The 14,204-nt window shown below is 41.7% G+C and overlaps 1 protein-coding gene across 5 annotated transcripts in view; it reads left to right on the top strand.

Annotated features, from left to right (window-relative positions):
* Positions 1–1,675: 1,675 nt before the first annotated feature.
* The window catches only part of RAPGEF6 (Rap guanine nucleotide exchange factor (GEF) 6), a 222,103-nt gene continuing 209,574 nt past the window's right edge, over positions 1,676–14,204 (top strand). For all 5 annotated transcript variants that reach the window (XM_011951038.1, XM_011951041.1, XM_011951037.1 and 2 more), the window contains exon 1: positions 1,676–1,950. In XM_011951038.1, the coding sequence (XP_011806428.1) occupies positions 1,882–1,950 (69 nt within the window). In that variant the 5' untranslated portion in view covers positions 1,676–1,881. The remainder of the gene's footprint in view (positions 1,951–14,204) is intronic.

Here is a 14,204-nt window from a genome sequence, read left to right as displayed (position 1 = left end):
ATGGAAATAATAAAGAGTGCTTGGATTGTGCAGGCAACATACTAAGTGCTTCATGTGAAATTTCTCACGTAATCTTAAGAAAATTCTGAAACAACAGGTTCTTTACTATATTCCCATTTAACATAGGAAAATTAAGATGTTAAATAACTTCAAGTCACTTAACTAGAAGAAGTCTAATATTAGAGACACAAATTCTAGGTCTATTAAAGTTCAAGTTCATGGTGATCATGCTTTATAGTTCCTTTTCCCTCTTTCAAAATATTGATGTGACTCTGAAAAATGATCCTTGAAGAATGGAAGGGATAACTTTTGTTTGTGATCCTAGGCAGACCTTTGAGAGGTTATATTTGTACCAAAAATGATGAGGAAAACAGATCGTTTGCAACATCCTGTGATTTTTCCACGATTACTTTATTTCTACAATGGCTATGGCACACTTCCCTGGTAAGGTTTTTGCTCTATACCTGAAAAAGAGAAATGTTAATAGTATGTTGTAAACTCCCAGTTTGGGCAAGCCCCAGGACCAACAGAAAACAGCCCTTAAGTCATTGCGGGTCCCAGAAACGGTGTTGTGTAGCCTGAACTCTCATTGCTTTCAAATATACTTTTAACTCTTACTATGTCATTAAAATTACTGTGAATCGGTCATTAATTGGAAAGCATGTCATAATCATAAATCATCTTGTTTAGTGAACTATGCTAACTGCTGTGAGAAATACCAAGGTGTACCTAGATGTGGTTACAGCCATCAAGGAGCTTAAAATTCAGTGGAAAGGTGGTGTCGCTAAAATTAGTTACCTATGAACTTATGAGAAAGGGTAAGGAGTATCCCAGAACGGTGGATTCTGAAATTGTCAGTGAGTTTATTGTTGAAACAGCCTCAGCAGCTCTCTGGCTGCTCCTAAGAGAGTTCTGTTTTTCTTACCAAGGGACCAGTGAAACAAAATTGGCTTTATTCGGTCTGTTGGGAAGCAGACTAGAATGTAAAAAGTATCGCAAAAGTTGCCACTCGAGTCCCAACACTAAACCCAGTTGCCTGAGGGAGGGTTGCCCCGGGCATTTAGTTACATGAACGCAGTCTAAATCCAGTTTTTTGACTCAAAGGTAATCGTGAGCTGGCCGCGGCACCGGCTGCCGTGAAAGTTTGCTTTCTCTGCCCTGGTCTCATGACGTCCGTTTCGAATAGATCAAGCACTTCTCTGTGGGCAGCTTTCACAAGAGATTTCGTTTTATTTAAAGAGATACGGGGTGTGCGTGGACTTCCTTCTTTTCCAAATGGCGGCTTCTACTTCCGCATATTCAAAGTCGGCAGTTGAAGTTGCAGAGGGGAGCGCAAACCCGGACTTGGCCACGCCCTGGGCTTCCGGATTTGGGCACAACAGTTCTCTCCACTCAGAACGCCTCCCCATGGTTCTGCCCCAAACCGCTCTTTTTGCTTAGGCCCTCAGCGCGTTTCCGGTCTCTCCAACAGATGGAGAAGCCGGAACCTCAACGCCGAGGCGGATCCCGTGACGGATTTAGGTGAGGTCTCGCGAGGTGTCTTTAAATCTCACGACGACAGCAGGAAACGACTTACCCGCACCGCCCCAATTCTAACGTCACAGTGGAGTCACTCCCTTGGGCGTTCCTTAGCGTGCGCGTGCGTGCTGCGCATGCGCACTTACTCTCCCCCGCCCCCGCCAGGGCTTGTCTCCGGCCAGTCGCGCGTGGGTAGAGGCCCTAGGCGGGCGTTGCGAAGGGTTGTTTGCTTGAGTTTGGACCTTGTTACGGCGCGAAGTTCCCTCCTTGGGGCGGGGGAAAGGTACCGCACCCGCTACCTAGGGTGAATGAACTGTGGCGTGGGCTGCTAAGGGCAGGCTGCAGAGTGCCCAGGCCGTGGCCATGAACTCACCCGTGGACCCTGGCGCTAGGCAGGCGTTGAGGAAGAAGCCGCCCGAGCGGACTCCCGAGGTGAGGTTGGTCGACCCTGATGTGCGTCCCACAGTCCAATAGATAGCATCCCCCTGTCTGTCCGAAAACCGCGGCGACTGCCCTCTTGCCAGAGTCTCGCACCTGCTACTGGGAATCGGTTCTCTTGAGTCTCTGCCCTGACCCGGCCCTTGTCGCCAGCAGGGTGCCAGCCGCCCTTCCTGCCCGTGATGCGGTCTTAACCCGCGTACCCATCCCTTGCCGGGAACTTCTGAGTGTCGTTAAGAAAGCACCATTACTAAGTCGTATTTTCTGAGTTGGGTAATAACGAGTTTCGGAGTTAGATGCTCATTCGTTTAAGTAGACTATGAAAAACGAGATGAAAATTGTAAGGGAAGTATCTCAGCCATGTAATTTAGAAATAGTTTTTCTTTAAAGGTCCCTGAAATATTGTACGGTTGCCTAAAAAAAGATAAAGTTTTCAAAATTAGTTTAAAGGTTTGCATCCAGTCAAATGGCGAATTCTGTAGTAGATGATGCATGTTTAAAGAACACCGCTGTAGGTACTTTTTCAGACTGTCACTGGGAAATTTTACAGTATTTTGTGCTTGGATCCAAAATTTGCCGTGTCGAGTTAACAGTTACGGTATCAGCTTAAAAGATTTTCATTAGACCTGAAGGCTTGTTTTCTGGCATGTAACTAAACCCTGTTAGCTTTGCTTATCCCGGTAGAATGCTAAGGTTTTGGGGAAGATTTTCCTTGATTTGGAGAAGTTTCTATGACAAGTGGGACATATTTTCTAAACAAAACACTAACAACAATGTGAGTGGATTGTTGGATTGTCTTGTTTAAAGTTGCAGTAAATGAAATGCTTTGGTTAATTCTTCCTAAGTCACTGTGGAGTTTTTCAGATATATAGTGTTTTGCATACTGAGTCTTAGTAACGTTGAGCTGACCTTTTGGGTCGTGACAATTATTCAGGCCATAACGGATGCCATGATAGTTCAAATTATGTTATTGAAGATCCTGATGTTTACGTAGGAACAGCACAAATTCTACCACTTTCCAGAGTTCTCTTTTTGAGATATACATTTATAATTCGATGAGTTTTTGTTTCCTTATGCTGATTCTTGAAGTCAATGTGAGCTAATTGAAAGTATGAATTTGAGTAGGCAAATTCTCTTACAGCTTTTATAGCATTGGAAAGTATTATACAAGGCTTACAATGTGTAATGTAGGTTTTAATTTAATGTTCTTTTTTATTTTTTATTTGAGATAGTCTCACTCTGTCACCCAGGCTGGCATGCAGTGGCGCGATCTTGGCTCACTACAACCTTTGCCTCCCTGGTTCCAGCGATTCTTCTGCCTCAGCCTCCGGAATAGCTGGGATTACAGGCAGGCGCCACCATGCCTGGCTAATTTTTTGTGTTTTTAGTAAAGACGGGGTTGCCCCATGTTGCCCATTCTGGTCTCGAACTCCGACCTCAAGTTATCTGCCCGCGTTGGCCTCCCAAAAGCGCTGGGATTACAAGTGTGAGCCGCAGTTGCCCGGCTGCTTTTAACTTTAAACATTACTTGTGCTACTAAATTCACATTTTAATGGAAAAATCCTACTGCTCTTTAACAGCAGAATTATTTATTTTGAAATTGCCTATTTTATTTTATTTTATTTTTTGAGATGGAGTCTCCCTCTGTAGCCCAGGCTGGAGTGCAATGGCGCGATCTCAGCTCACTGCAACCTCCGCCTCCCGGTCCCGGTTCAAGCAATTCTCCTGCCTCACCTTCCCTAGTACCTGGGATTACAGGCACACGCCCCTATGCCCAGCTAATTTTTGTTTTTTTAGTAGAGACGGGATTTCACCATGTTGGCCAGGCTTATCTTGAACTCCTGACATTATGATCCTCCTGCCTTGGCCTCCCAAAGTGCTGGGATTATAGGCGTGAGCCCTGCGCCTGGCTGAAATTGCCTATTTTTGAACCTTAGGAAATTTTCTAAACTGTTCATAAAGTTATGTTGGCCACTGTGTGCTGTGTTAAGTACTTTATTTTGTTTGACTGGAACAGCAGCATTGTTCAAGGGAATGCTAAACAGCTGCCCACAATACGCAGAATGTAGCCCTGACATCTGGCAGCATAAGAGGTTAACTGATGCATTGGTAGTGCTTTTGAATGAGTGTAGAATTTGGGGTTAAGAAGTATCAAGAAGGAAATCCTGAATCCTAGTGATTTGTTTGTGATAAATAATTTGACGAAATTCTTGCAAGTTCATTTCTGTTTTCAGAAGGTCCTTACTTTTACTGGACTCCCAAGGGTCTATTATAAATATATTAGCTCAATAGTTGCTTATTGGGAGTCTGGCAGCTGAAGGCACTAGTCTGTGCACTCAGTTGTATCCATAAACAAAGCAGGTCTGCCCTAGTAAGACTTAAATTCTGAGAGCATGAAGAGGGGGGAAGGCAGATAATGAATATACTAAAAGGTAAGTTACGTAATATGTAGCTTTTAATTGCTATTAAAAAAGAGCAGAGTAAGAGGGATTGAAAGCAAGGGGCAAGGGCTGGGTTGCAGTTTAAATAAGGTGGTTCGTTCGTCTGGGTTGAGAAGATGATTTTTGATCAGAGACTTGATGCATGTGATGGCATTAACTATAGGGGTATATGGAGAAAGTGCTTTCCCAGCAAAGGGAGCAATCATTGCAAAGGCCCTATGTTGAGAGCATGTCTTGATGCATTCCAGGAATAGCAAGCAGCTTTGTGTGACTGGAGAAGGGTGAACAGGTGTGAGTAGTAAGAGATGAAGGAGTGGAGATAATGATGCATAGCATAGGGCACATCGTATAGAACTTTCCAAATCATTGCAAATTATTTGACTTTTCAGTGAGGGGGAGCACTGAAAGATTTTGAAGCAGAGGAGTGATATTGACCTACTTAACCTTTTTTCTTTTCTTTTCTTTTTATTTTGAGACAGAGTCTTGCTCTGTCGCCTAGGCTGGAGTGCAGTGGTGCAATCTCGGCTGACTGCAACCTCCGCCACCCAAGTTCAAACGATTCTCCTGCCTCAGCCTATTGAGTAGTGTGTGCCACCTCGCCCTGCTAATTTTTTGTATTTTTAGTAGAGATGGGGTTTCACCATGTTAGCCAGGATGGTCTCAATCTCTTGACCTCGTAATCCACCTGCCTTGGCCTCCAAAGTGCTGGGATTACAGGCGTGAGCCACCGCACCTGGCCCTGCTTAACCTTTTTTTTTTTACTTTTTTTTTTTTTTTTTTTTTTGAGACAGAGTCTCGCTCTGTCACCCAGACTGGAATGCAGTGGCGCGATCTCGACTCACTGTGACCTCTGCCTCCTGGGTTCAAGCTATTCTCCTGCCTCAGCCTCCCAAGTGGCTGGGACTACAGGTGTGCACCACCACGCCCAGCTAATTTTTGTATTTTTAGTAGAGACAGGGTTACACCATGTTGGCCAGGATGGCCTCAATCTCTTGACCTCATGATCCGCCCACCTCGGCCTCCCAAAGTGGTGGGATTACAGGCGTGAGCCACCGCACCTGGCCTACCTTTTGTTTTTAAAGAGGGTCTCACTATATTGCCCAGTCTGGTCACTAATTCCTGGGCTCAACAGATTCTCCTACTTCAGTCTCCCAAGTAGCTGGAACTACAGGCATGTGCCACTATACCTGACTCCCCTATTGGGTAGTCTCCTGTCTGCTGTGTTGAGAATAGACTGTAGGTGTTTGGGGGCAAAAGCAGGAAGTTAAAGGCTATTATTGCATTAAATCAGGTAAGAGATGATGGTAACTCTAACTAAAGTGATAGTGATAGTAATGGAAGTGGTGAGAAGTGGTTAAGTTTTAGAAATATTTTGCAGGGTTAGCCAACAGGATTTGCTAATAGATCAGATGTGGACCTTGAGGAAAAGAGAAGAATCAAGCATGACTTCAAGGTTTTTGGCCTAAATAACTGGAGTGTTGGAGTTGTAGTCAGAGAGGTTTGAGCTGCCATCAGCGAGATGGGGAAAGCTGCAGGAGGAGTAGGTTTTAGGGGCAAGATCAGAAATTCAGTTTTGAACATGTCAAGTTTGAAATGTCTGTTAGAAATGAGTAAGAAGTTGCATATACAAATTTGTATTACTAAGGCTGGGCTGGAGATAAAAATTTTGTAGTCATCAGTTTATAGATGTTGGAAGTTGTGAGACTGGGTAAAATTAGCAAGTAGTGAGTGTACATAGAGAATAGAAGAGGACCGAGGACAGTGAATGCCATGGGACATGAGATCAATATAAGGTCGGGGAGAAGAGTAGAAATCAGCAAAGGAGAATGGGTGGAAGCAAACAGTGCAGTAGGAGAAAAACCGAGAGAGTGGTGATGTCATAGAAGCCGAATTAACAAGCTGTAAAATAGAAGGGGATAAAATTATTTGTTCAGCTTATTTTTCCTTGAATACCTACTGGGTGCAAAATGTTGTGAAAAATATACAAAGGGATAAGAATTAGTGTGTTGAAATCATTTGTTTGTTTCATATAATTGATGAGTAAATAATGAGTAAACTCTTTGTGTTTCAGGGTCAAAATGAATGGTTCCTTTATTTTGAACCATCTGTTGTCCTTAGGTGGAACTATCAACTCAGGCATAGTCCTGGTGAGCCAGACATCAAGTACAGACACATGTTGTAAAGTGTGCCATTTAGATATCTTTCTAACACAGTGTGTGTGTGTAAGACATTTCTCCAGCTTCCACAGAACATTGTCTTTCCTGAGCTAGTTTTCTGATTTCCTTTTTCAATTTGCAAAGATATTCTTATGGAAAATTTTAGACTTAAAATACTCTATGGACAATTAAGTGCACTAAAACAACAAAAGCTGTTAAGGTACAGACATACCTCCCAGATACTGCAGGTTTGGTTCCAGACCACTGTAGTAAAGCCAATATCCCAATAAAGTGAGTCACGTGAATTTTATTTCCTAGTGCATATAAAAGTTGTTTACACATATAGTAGTCTACTGTGTGTAATAGCCTTATGTCTAAAAAAAGTATATACCTTAATTTAAAAATACTTTATTGCTAAAAACACTAAGCAGTCATTTGAGCCTTCAGCTAGTTGTCATCTTTTAGCTGGTGGAGGGTCTTGCCTTAGTGTTGAGAGCTGCTGACCGATCATGGTGGTGGTTGCCGAAGGTTGGGCTGGCTGTGACAGTTTGTTAAAACAAGACAATGAAGTTTGCTGCATCAATTGACTTCCTTTCATGACAGATTTCTTTTTAGCATGTGATACTGTTTGATAGCATTTTACCTGCAGTAACTTCTTTCAAAATTGGTGTCTTCCCAGACTCTGCTGCTGCTTTATCAACTAAGCTTAAGCTTATGTGATATTCTAAATGCTTTGTTGTCATTTGAACAGTATTTATATCATTTTCACCAGTAGTAGATTGTCTCAAGAAATGACATTTTTTGCTAATGCATAAGAGGCAGCTTTTCATCCACTCAAGTTTTATCATGAGATTGCAGCAATTTAGTCACACCTTCAGGCTCCATCTCCATTTTTTTTTTTTCTTTCTCCTTTTTTTTTTTTTCTTTGAGACAAGATCTCATTCTGTTGCCCAGGTTGGAGTGCAATGGCATAATCACAACCCACTGCAGCCTCTACTTCCCAGGCTCAAGCGACCCCACCACAGCCTCCTGAGTAGCTGGTACTACAGGTGCATGCCATCATGCCTGGCTGATTTTTTTTTTTTTTGGGTAGAGACGAAGCCTTGCTATGTTGCCCAGGTTGGTCTTGAACTCCTGGACCCAAGCAATCCTTCCACCTTGGCCTCCCAAAGTGCTGGGAGCCAGCCCAGGCTCCATTTCTAATTCTAGTTCTCTTGCTATTTCTACCACACATACAGTTGCTTCCTTCACTGAAGTGTTGTACCCCTCAAAGTCATTCATAAGGGTTGCAGTCAACCTCTTTCAGACTCCTGTTAGTGTTGATATTTTGACCTCCTCCCATGCTTCACAATTTTTTTTTCCTCTTTTAAGTGATAGTCTCACGACATTGCCCGGACTGGTCTTGAACTCCTGGGCTCAAGTGATCCTCCCACCTTAGCCTCCCAAAGTGTTGGGATAACAGGCGTGAGTCACCATGCCTGGCCCACAGATGGTTTTAATGGCATCTGGAAAGACGAATCATTTCAAGAAGGTTTTCAATTTTCTTTTCATAGATCTGTTAGAGGAATTACTATGTATTTCAGCTGTAGCCTTATGAAATGTGTTTCTTAAGTAACAAGACTTGAAGGTTGAAACTTTTCCTTGATCCATGGGCCACAGCATGGATGTTGTGTTTGCAGGCCTGAAAATATCACTAATCTCCTGGTATACCTCCCTGTGAGCTCTTGAGTGACAAGATGCATTGTCAATGAGTAGTAGCATTTTGAAAGGAATCTTTTTTTCTGAGCAGTGGGTCTCATCGGTCTCATCAGTGGGCTTAAAATATTCAGTAACCCATACTGTAAACAAACGTGCTGTCATTTAGGCTTTGTTGTTTATTTATTGAGCACAGGCAGAGTAGATTTAACATAATTCTTAAGGGCCTTAGGGTTTTCAGAGTAGTAAATGATCATTGGCTTCAACTTAAAGTCACCAGCGGCATTATCCTCTAACAGGAGTCAGCCTGTCCTTGGAAACTTTGAAGCTAGGCATTGATTTCTCCTCTCTAGTTATGGAAGTCTTAGGTGGCATCTTCTTCTGATATAAAGCTGTTTTGTCTACATTGAAAATCTGGTTTTTAGTGTAGCCACGGTCGTTAATTATCTTAGATCTTCAGGATAACTTACTTTTTATGTTAGTGGAGGTGGCTTTTTTTCTTAAACTTCATGAACCAACTTCTACTAGTTTCAGACTTCTTCTGTAGCCATCTCATCTCTCAGCCTTTTAAGAATTGAAAAGTTAGGGCCTTGCTCTGGATTAGATTTTGGCTTAAGGGATTGTTGTGGCTGATTTGATCGTCTATCTAGACCACTCACACTTTCTCCATATCAGCAATAAGACTTTTTCACTTTTTTTTTTTTTAAATAATTTTTTGTCCACTAAAGTAACACTTTTAATTTTCTTCATGTGCTTTTTCTTTGCATTCACAACATGGCTAAATGTGAAGTGCAAGAGGCCCGGCTTTGGGCCATTGTTAGCCTTCCTAAGTTTAATCATTTCTAGCTTTTGATTTAAAGTGAGAGATATGTGACTCTTTTCACTTGAACACTTAGAGGCCATTGTAGGGTTATTAATTGGCGTAATTTCCATATTGTTATGTCTCAGGGAATAGGGAGGCCCCAGGAGAGAGGGAGAGAGAGAAGAGGGAACAGCCAGTGAAACAGTCGGAACACATAACATATATCAATTAAGTTTGCCATCTTACATGGGCACAGTTTGTGGTGCCCCAAAACAATTACAATAGTAACATGAAAGATTGCTGATCACAGGCCACCATAGCAAATATAATGAAAAAGTTTGAAATGTTGTGAGAATTACCGAAATGTGACATGGAGACATGAAGTGAGCATGTGCTGTTGAAAAAAATAGTGCTGATGGACTTGGTTGATGCAGGGTTGTCATGAACCTTTCACTTGTATTTTAAAAAAAAAGAAGAAAAAAGAAAACAACCCCACAATACCAGCCAAGCACAATAAAAACAGGGTATGCCTGTACTTCTTTGTGCCATTATGCCAGAATTCCTTAAAGAAGCTACAGGCATAATTAGACCTTGAACTTGGCTGTTTCTCAACTCAGTCCACATTTAATACCATTCTTTATAATCTTTCTTTTTTTTACTTCAGAACGAACTCCTTATATTTCCCTTATATGTTTATTTCCCTCTCAGTGTTTGATGCCATGATTTGCACATATTAAATGATGAAATATTTTACAAGCCAAGATTTGGAAATACATTTTGTAAAGTCATATGTTAAAAAGGTAGTACTTACTATTCATTAGAACTGCTAACTTTGTGTTTCTTGGACAGTCTTACTCAGCAGCTTGGTTTCAATTAGTTGTTATATGCTAATGCCTCCTAGGACTGTGTTTTCCAACTTACCCCCTAAATTTTATGTGCTTCAGCCTCATATATCTAACCACCTTGTCCTCCAGGTTCTTCAACCACTTGTCCTAAATTGAGCCGTCATCATTCCTCTTCCTTCATAATCTGTTGGCAACTGGCCAAGTTGCTGTCTCTAGAAATTTGTATTATTTCTCTTCATTCCTCATAGATGCAACTTGCCACTAAACTTTATCCCCTGAATCTTTTTATTTGCCCTTTTCTTACTAGTTTTACTACTCTAGTTCAGGCTATTTTATTGTTTCTACCCCCAAATTATTGCTTGAGTCATTGAGTCTTGCTGCTAGAGTGATCTTCCTCTCAGATCTGATTATGTTCTACTCTTGCTCAGAATTTTATTTCTCATTTCCTAGGTATAGATTAACAATATGTTATTCAAATCATTTTTGTGAATTAAAACAGGAGCTATTAATATTTATGTCAGAATAACAGGTTAAAGAGGGACTGTCCCACTTAAACTGAGATGTGGTTACCTCACCCAGATGATAACATTAATTTGTACATTCATTTAAGAAATAATATATCTGACATATTGAAAACCAAGGTTGTAGAGAGGAGTTGGGACATGGTCCCTATTCATCAATGACTTGGGAGACATAAGAAAACGTAAATGTAATAAATGTTTTAGTTATTAGTGACAAAAGTATGAGTAGGGCTTTGGGATTGCAAGATGGGGAAAGGAACAAGCTTCATGGAGGAGCATTGAATTCAGTGTTGATTTCAATGTCATGAAATCATGTTCAATTCAATGTCATGAATTGATTTCTGGATGATCAAGAGAGGTCATTCCAAGCAGAGAGGCAGGAGCAAAAGTACTGGTGGTGGCAAGCCATGTATAGTTGTAGAATAAGAAGCCAATCTGTAAGTCTAGAGCAGGCATTCCCATTAGAAGTGATACCGCTCCCAAAGATGCAAAAATTGCTTTTTAGGGGAGTGGGAAAAAAATTGTAGCTATTGGTATGGTTTGTGGCCCTCCAAAACTCAACCCTAAACTGACAGTGTCTTATTCCTTAGTATTTAATTAGACATGGGGGAGTGCTTAGGAAAAATTGTCTGAAAGGTTCTTTGGGAGGGGGTGAAAATTTTAAAAAAGTTGCAAAACACTATGCTAATGTCTAGGATGTTTGGGGATGATGGTACATGATGTCAGATGTTAAATGATGAAGCTGGATGTACTAGCAGGGTTTGGATAATTTCAGAAATTTGAATTCCATCTTATAAATAAAGGAGAAAGAACCATTGCAGCGTTTAAAGCCTGGAAATAAGATCACTTTTATAAAGACTACTATGTGAGCATTTTGGAGATGTAATTGAGTGGGGTGGAGCAGAGACAGGGAGGCTTGTATGTATACAGGTAGACTGGATGTATATTTTATCCCAACTGGGATATTTTCCATGTGAAAGGTAAGACTACTAGTGATTATTCTAAGATAATACGGAAACCAAGAAGTATGTTTTGTTGTTAGAAACAAGTGCAGTAGTTCAGGTGTGAGATAAGGTCCTGGACCCAGTGGTGGATGCAGTTAAGTGGGATAATGAGATATTAAAGAGGTAGAATTGGCCCAACCTGGTCACTGGTTGGAAAGATGATTTCTCCCCCTCACCCAGACTTTTTTTGAAAACTTTGAAATGGACTATAAAACATAAAGTCCATATGCCCTAAATATACGTTGCCAGATTGGTTTGTTTTGTTTTGTTTTTTGTGAGATGGAGTTTCGCTCTTGTCTCCCAGGCTGGATTGCAATGGCATGATCTCAGCTCACCACAACCTCTGCCTCCCGGGTTCAAGCGATTCTCCTGCCTTAGCATCCCAAGTAGCTGGGATTACAGGTGCCCGCCACCATGCCTGGCTAATTTTTGTATTTTTAGTAGAGGTGTGGTTGCACCATGTTGGCCAGGCTGGTCTCGAACTACTGACCTCATGATTCGCCTACCTCGGCCTCCCAAAGTGCTGGGATTACAGGTGTGAGCCCTGCACCCACGCCTGGCTACTTTTTGTATTTTCAGTAGACACGGGGTTTCTCCATGTTGGTCAGGCTGGTCTCGAACTCTCAACCTCAAGTGATCCGCCCTCCTCGGCCTCCCAAAGTGGTGAGATCACAGGCGTTAGCCATTGCACCCAGCTATTGCCACATTAATTTTCACAAACGTATTTTACTGTGTATATCATGATACAGAATATAGATAAAGAATATTAGCAGCACTCCAGAAATTTCCCCTTTTTCCTTCTCAGTCAATACCCTCCCAAAGGAAACCACTGGTATGGTTCTGTCATTGTAGATTTGTTCTTTGTGCTTTTGAACTTAATTTGAGTGAAGTGGTTTTTTTCTTTGTTTTGTTTTGTTTTTATTTATTTATTTATTTTTGTTTGTTTGTTTTTTGAGACAGAGTCTCGCTCTGTCGTCCAGGCTGGAGTGCAGTGGCCAGATCTCAGCTCACTGCAAGCTCCACCTCCCGGGTTTACGCCATTCTCCTGCCTCAGCCTCCCGAGTAGCTGGGACTACAGGCGCCCGCCACCTCGCCCGGCTAGTTTTTTGTACTTTTTAGTAGAGAGGGGGTTTCACTGGGTTAGCCAGGATGGTCTCGATCTCCTGACCTCGTGATCCGCCCGTCTCGGCCTCCCAAAGTGCTGGGATTACAGGCTTGAGCCACCGCGCCCGGCCTTGTTTTGTTTTTAAAGACAAGGTCTTGCTGTGTTGCCCAGGTTAGCCTCCAGCCCCTGGGCTCAAGCAGTTTTCCCAAGTAGCTGGGAGTGCAAGTGTGTACCACCATGCCCAGCTCATTGTGAGTATTCTTTCTGGCAGCCAAGAGGACTATGAAGCTACCTTAGTTCTTTGCATTTTGCCTTTGTACTGGACTTTGAACCTCCTTTCTTGGGGCTTTCATTGTTATTCATCTGATTAGCTATCCTTTATATCCTGACACTAAAATCTCTCCTGTTTCTGTGCATTGCATAGGATGGGAACAGTATGGTACGGTGTTACTGGCCTTTGCATTTTGCATTTGGACAAGCCTACTTCAAATCTGGACTCCAGTTCTGAGAATTTGGCCCTAGGCAAGTTATCTAACTTCTCTAGGACTGAATATCTTTTTGGGATTCTTGTGTGGACCAAATGAGATAATATATGTGAAATAATTAGCAAAGTGTCTTGGTAATAAACAGTAAATGATAGTCTACATATTAGGTGACTATTTTCTCTTTCTGGAAAATCAGAATGTTCTGATTCTTCACTAAAATCTTTAGTGCTCTTTTGCAGAATTGTGCATCCTTCCTTCCTTACTTTTCCACTCCTCTGTGTTCCTAGATACTTTGCGCCTTCTTCCACCATAGTAATTACTGTGCTGTGTTATGATTACTTGCATATTTCTCTGATTGTAAGCTCCTTGAAGACAGTGAGTGTACCCTTATCTCCCAGTGATCATTACACAGGACTTGGTACATAGTAGATATCTAAATATTTGTAGAGTAAATGACTTTAAAAAGAAAAGCAAGGCTGGGTACAGTGGCTCATGCCTGTAATCCCAGCACTTTGGGAGGCTGAGGCGGGCAGATCACCCAAGGTCGGGAGTTCGAAACCAGCCTGACCAACATGGAGAAACCCCGTCTGTACTAAAAATACAAAATTAACCGGACGTGGTGGCACACACCTATAATCCCATCTACTTGGGAGGCTGAGGCAGAAGAGTCACTTGAACCCGAGAGGCGGAGGTTGCGGTGAGCCGAGATTGTGCCATTGTGTACTCCAGCCTGGGCAACTAGAGTGAAACTGTCTCACAAAAAAAAAAAAAAGAAAAATATTGTTCCTTTACTATTCTAACAGTGATTTCTACTGGTCTCATATTTAAAGTGCTGAGATGAAAAGGCTTGATGAAGTTTGGCAAAATGGCAAAATTTGCTGTTACTATTCTCATTAAGAATAAAGTAACATTGCCATAAACAGTATTTTACCTGGCAGTTCTTGAGAGAGAATTCATATGGAGGAAATGTAGTAATATCTTGGAACAAATACTCCTTTTCTGCATGGCTTCAAAACACATTTGCAGGGAACATCACAGAAAAATATATATAAATGCCAGTTTTAACTGTTTACGTTCTTTCACCAGATGATTCAAAACGTCTAGGCAGATTTTCATGCTCTGCTAGGTGTTAATGTAATTGCCTACTTAAAATCAGAAAAAGTTTTTTTTGTTTTTTTTGAGAACTAGGTCTTT

This window comes from Colobus angolensis, unplaced genomic scaffold (genome assembly GCF_000951035.1).
Source record: "Colobus angolensis palliatus isolate OR3802 unplaced genomic scaffold, Cang.pa_1.0 Scaffold314, whole genome shotgun sequence".
In the NCBI taxonomy this organism is placed as follows: domain Eukaryota; kingdom Metazoa; phylum Chordata; class Mammalia; order Primates; family Cercopithecidae; genus Colobus; species Colobus angolensis.
This window is presented reverse-complemented; position numbering and strand designations above follow the sequence as displayed.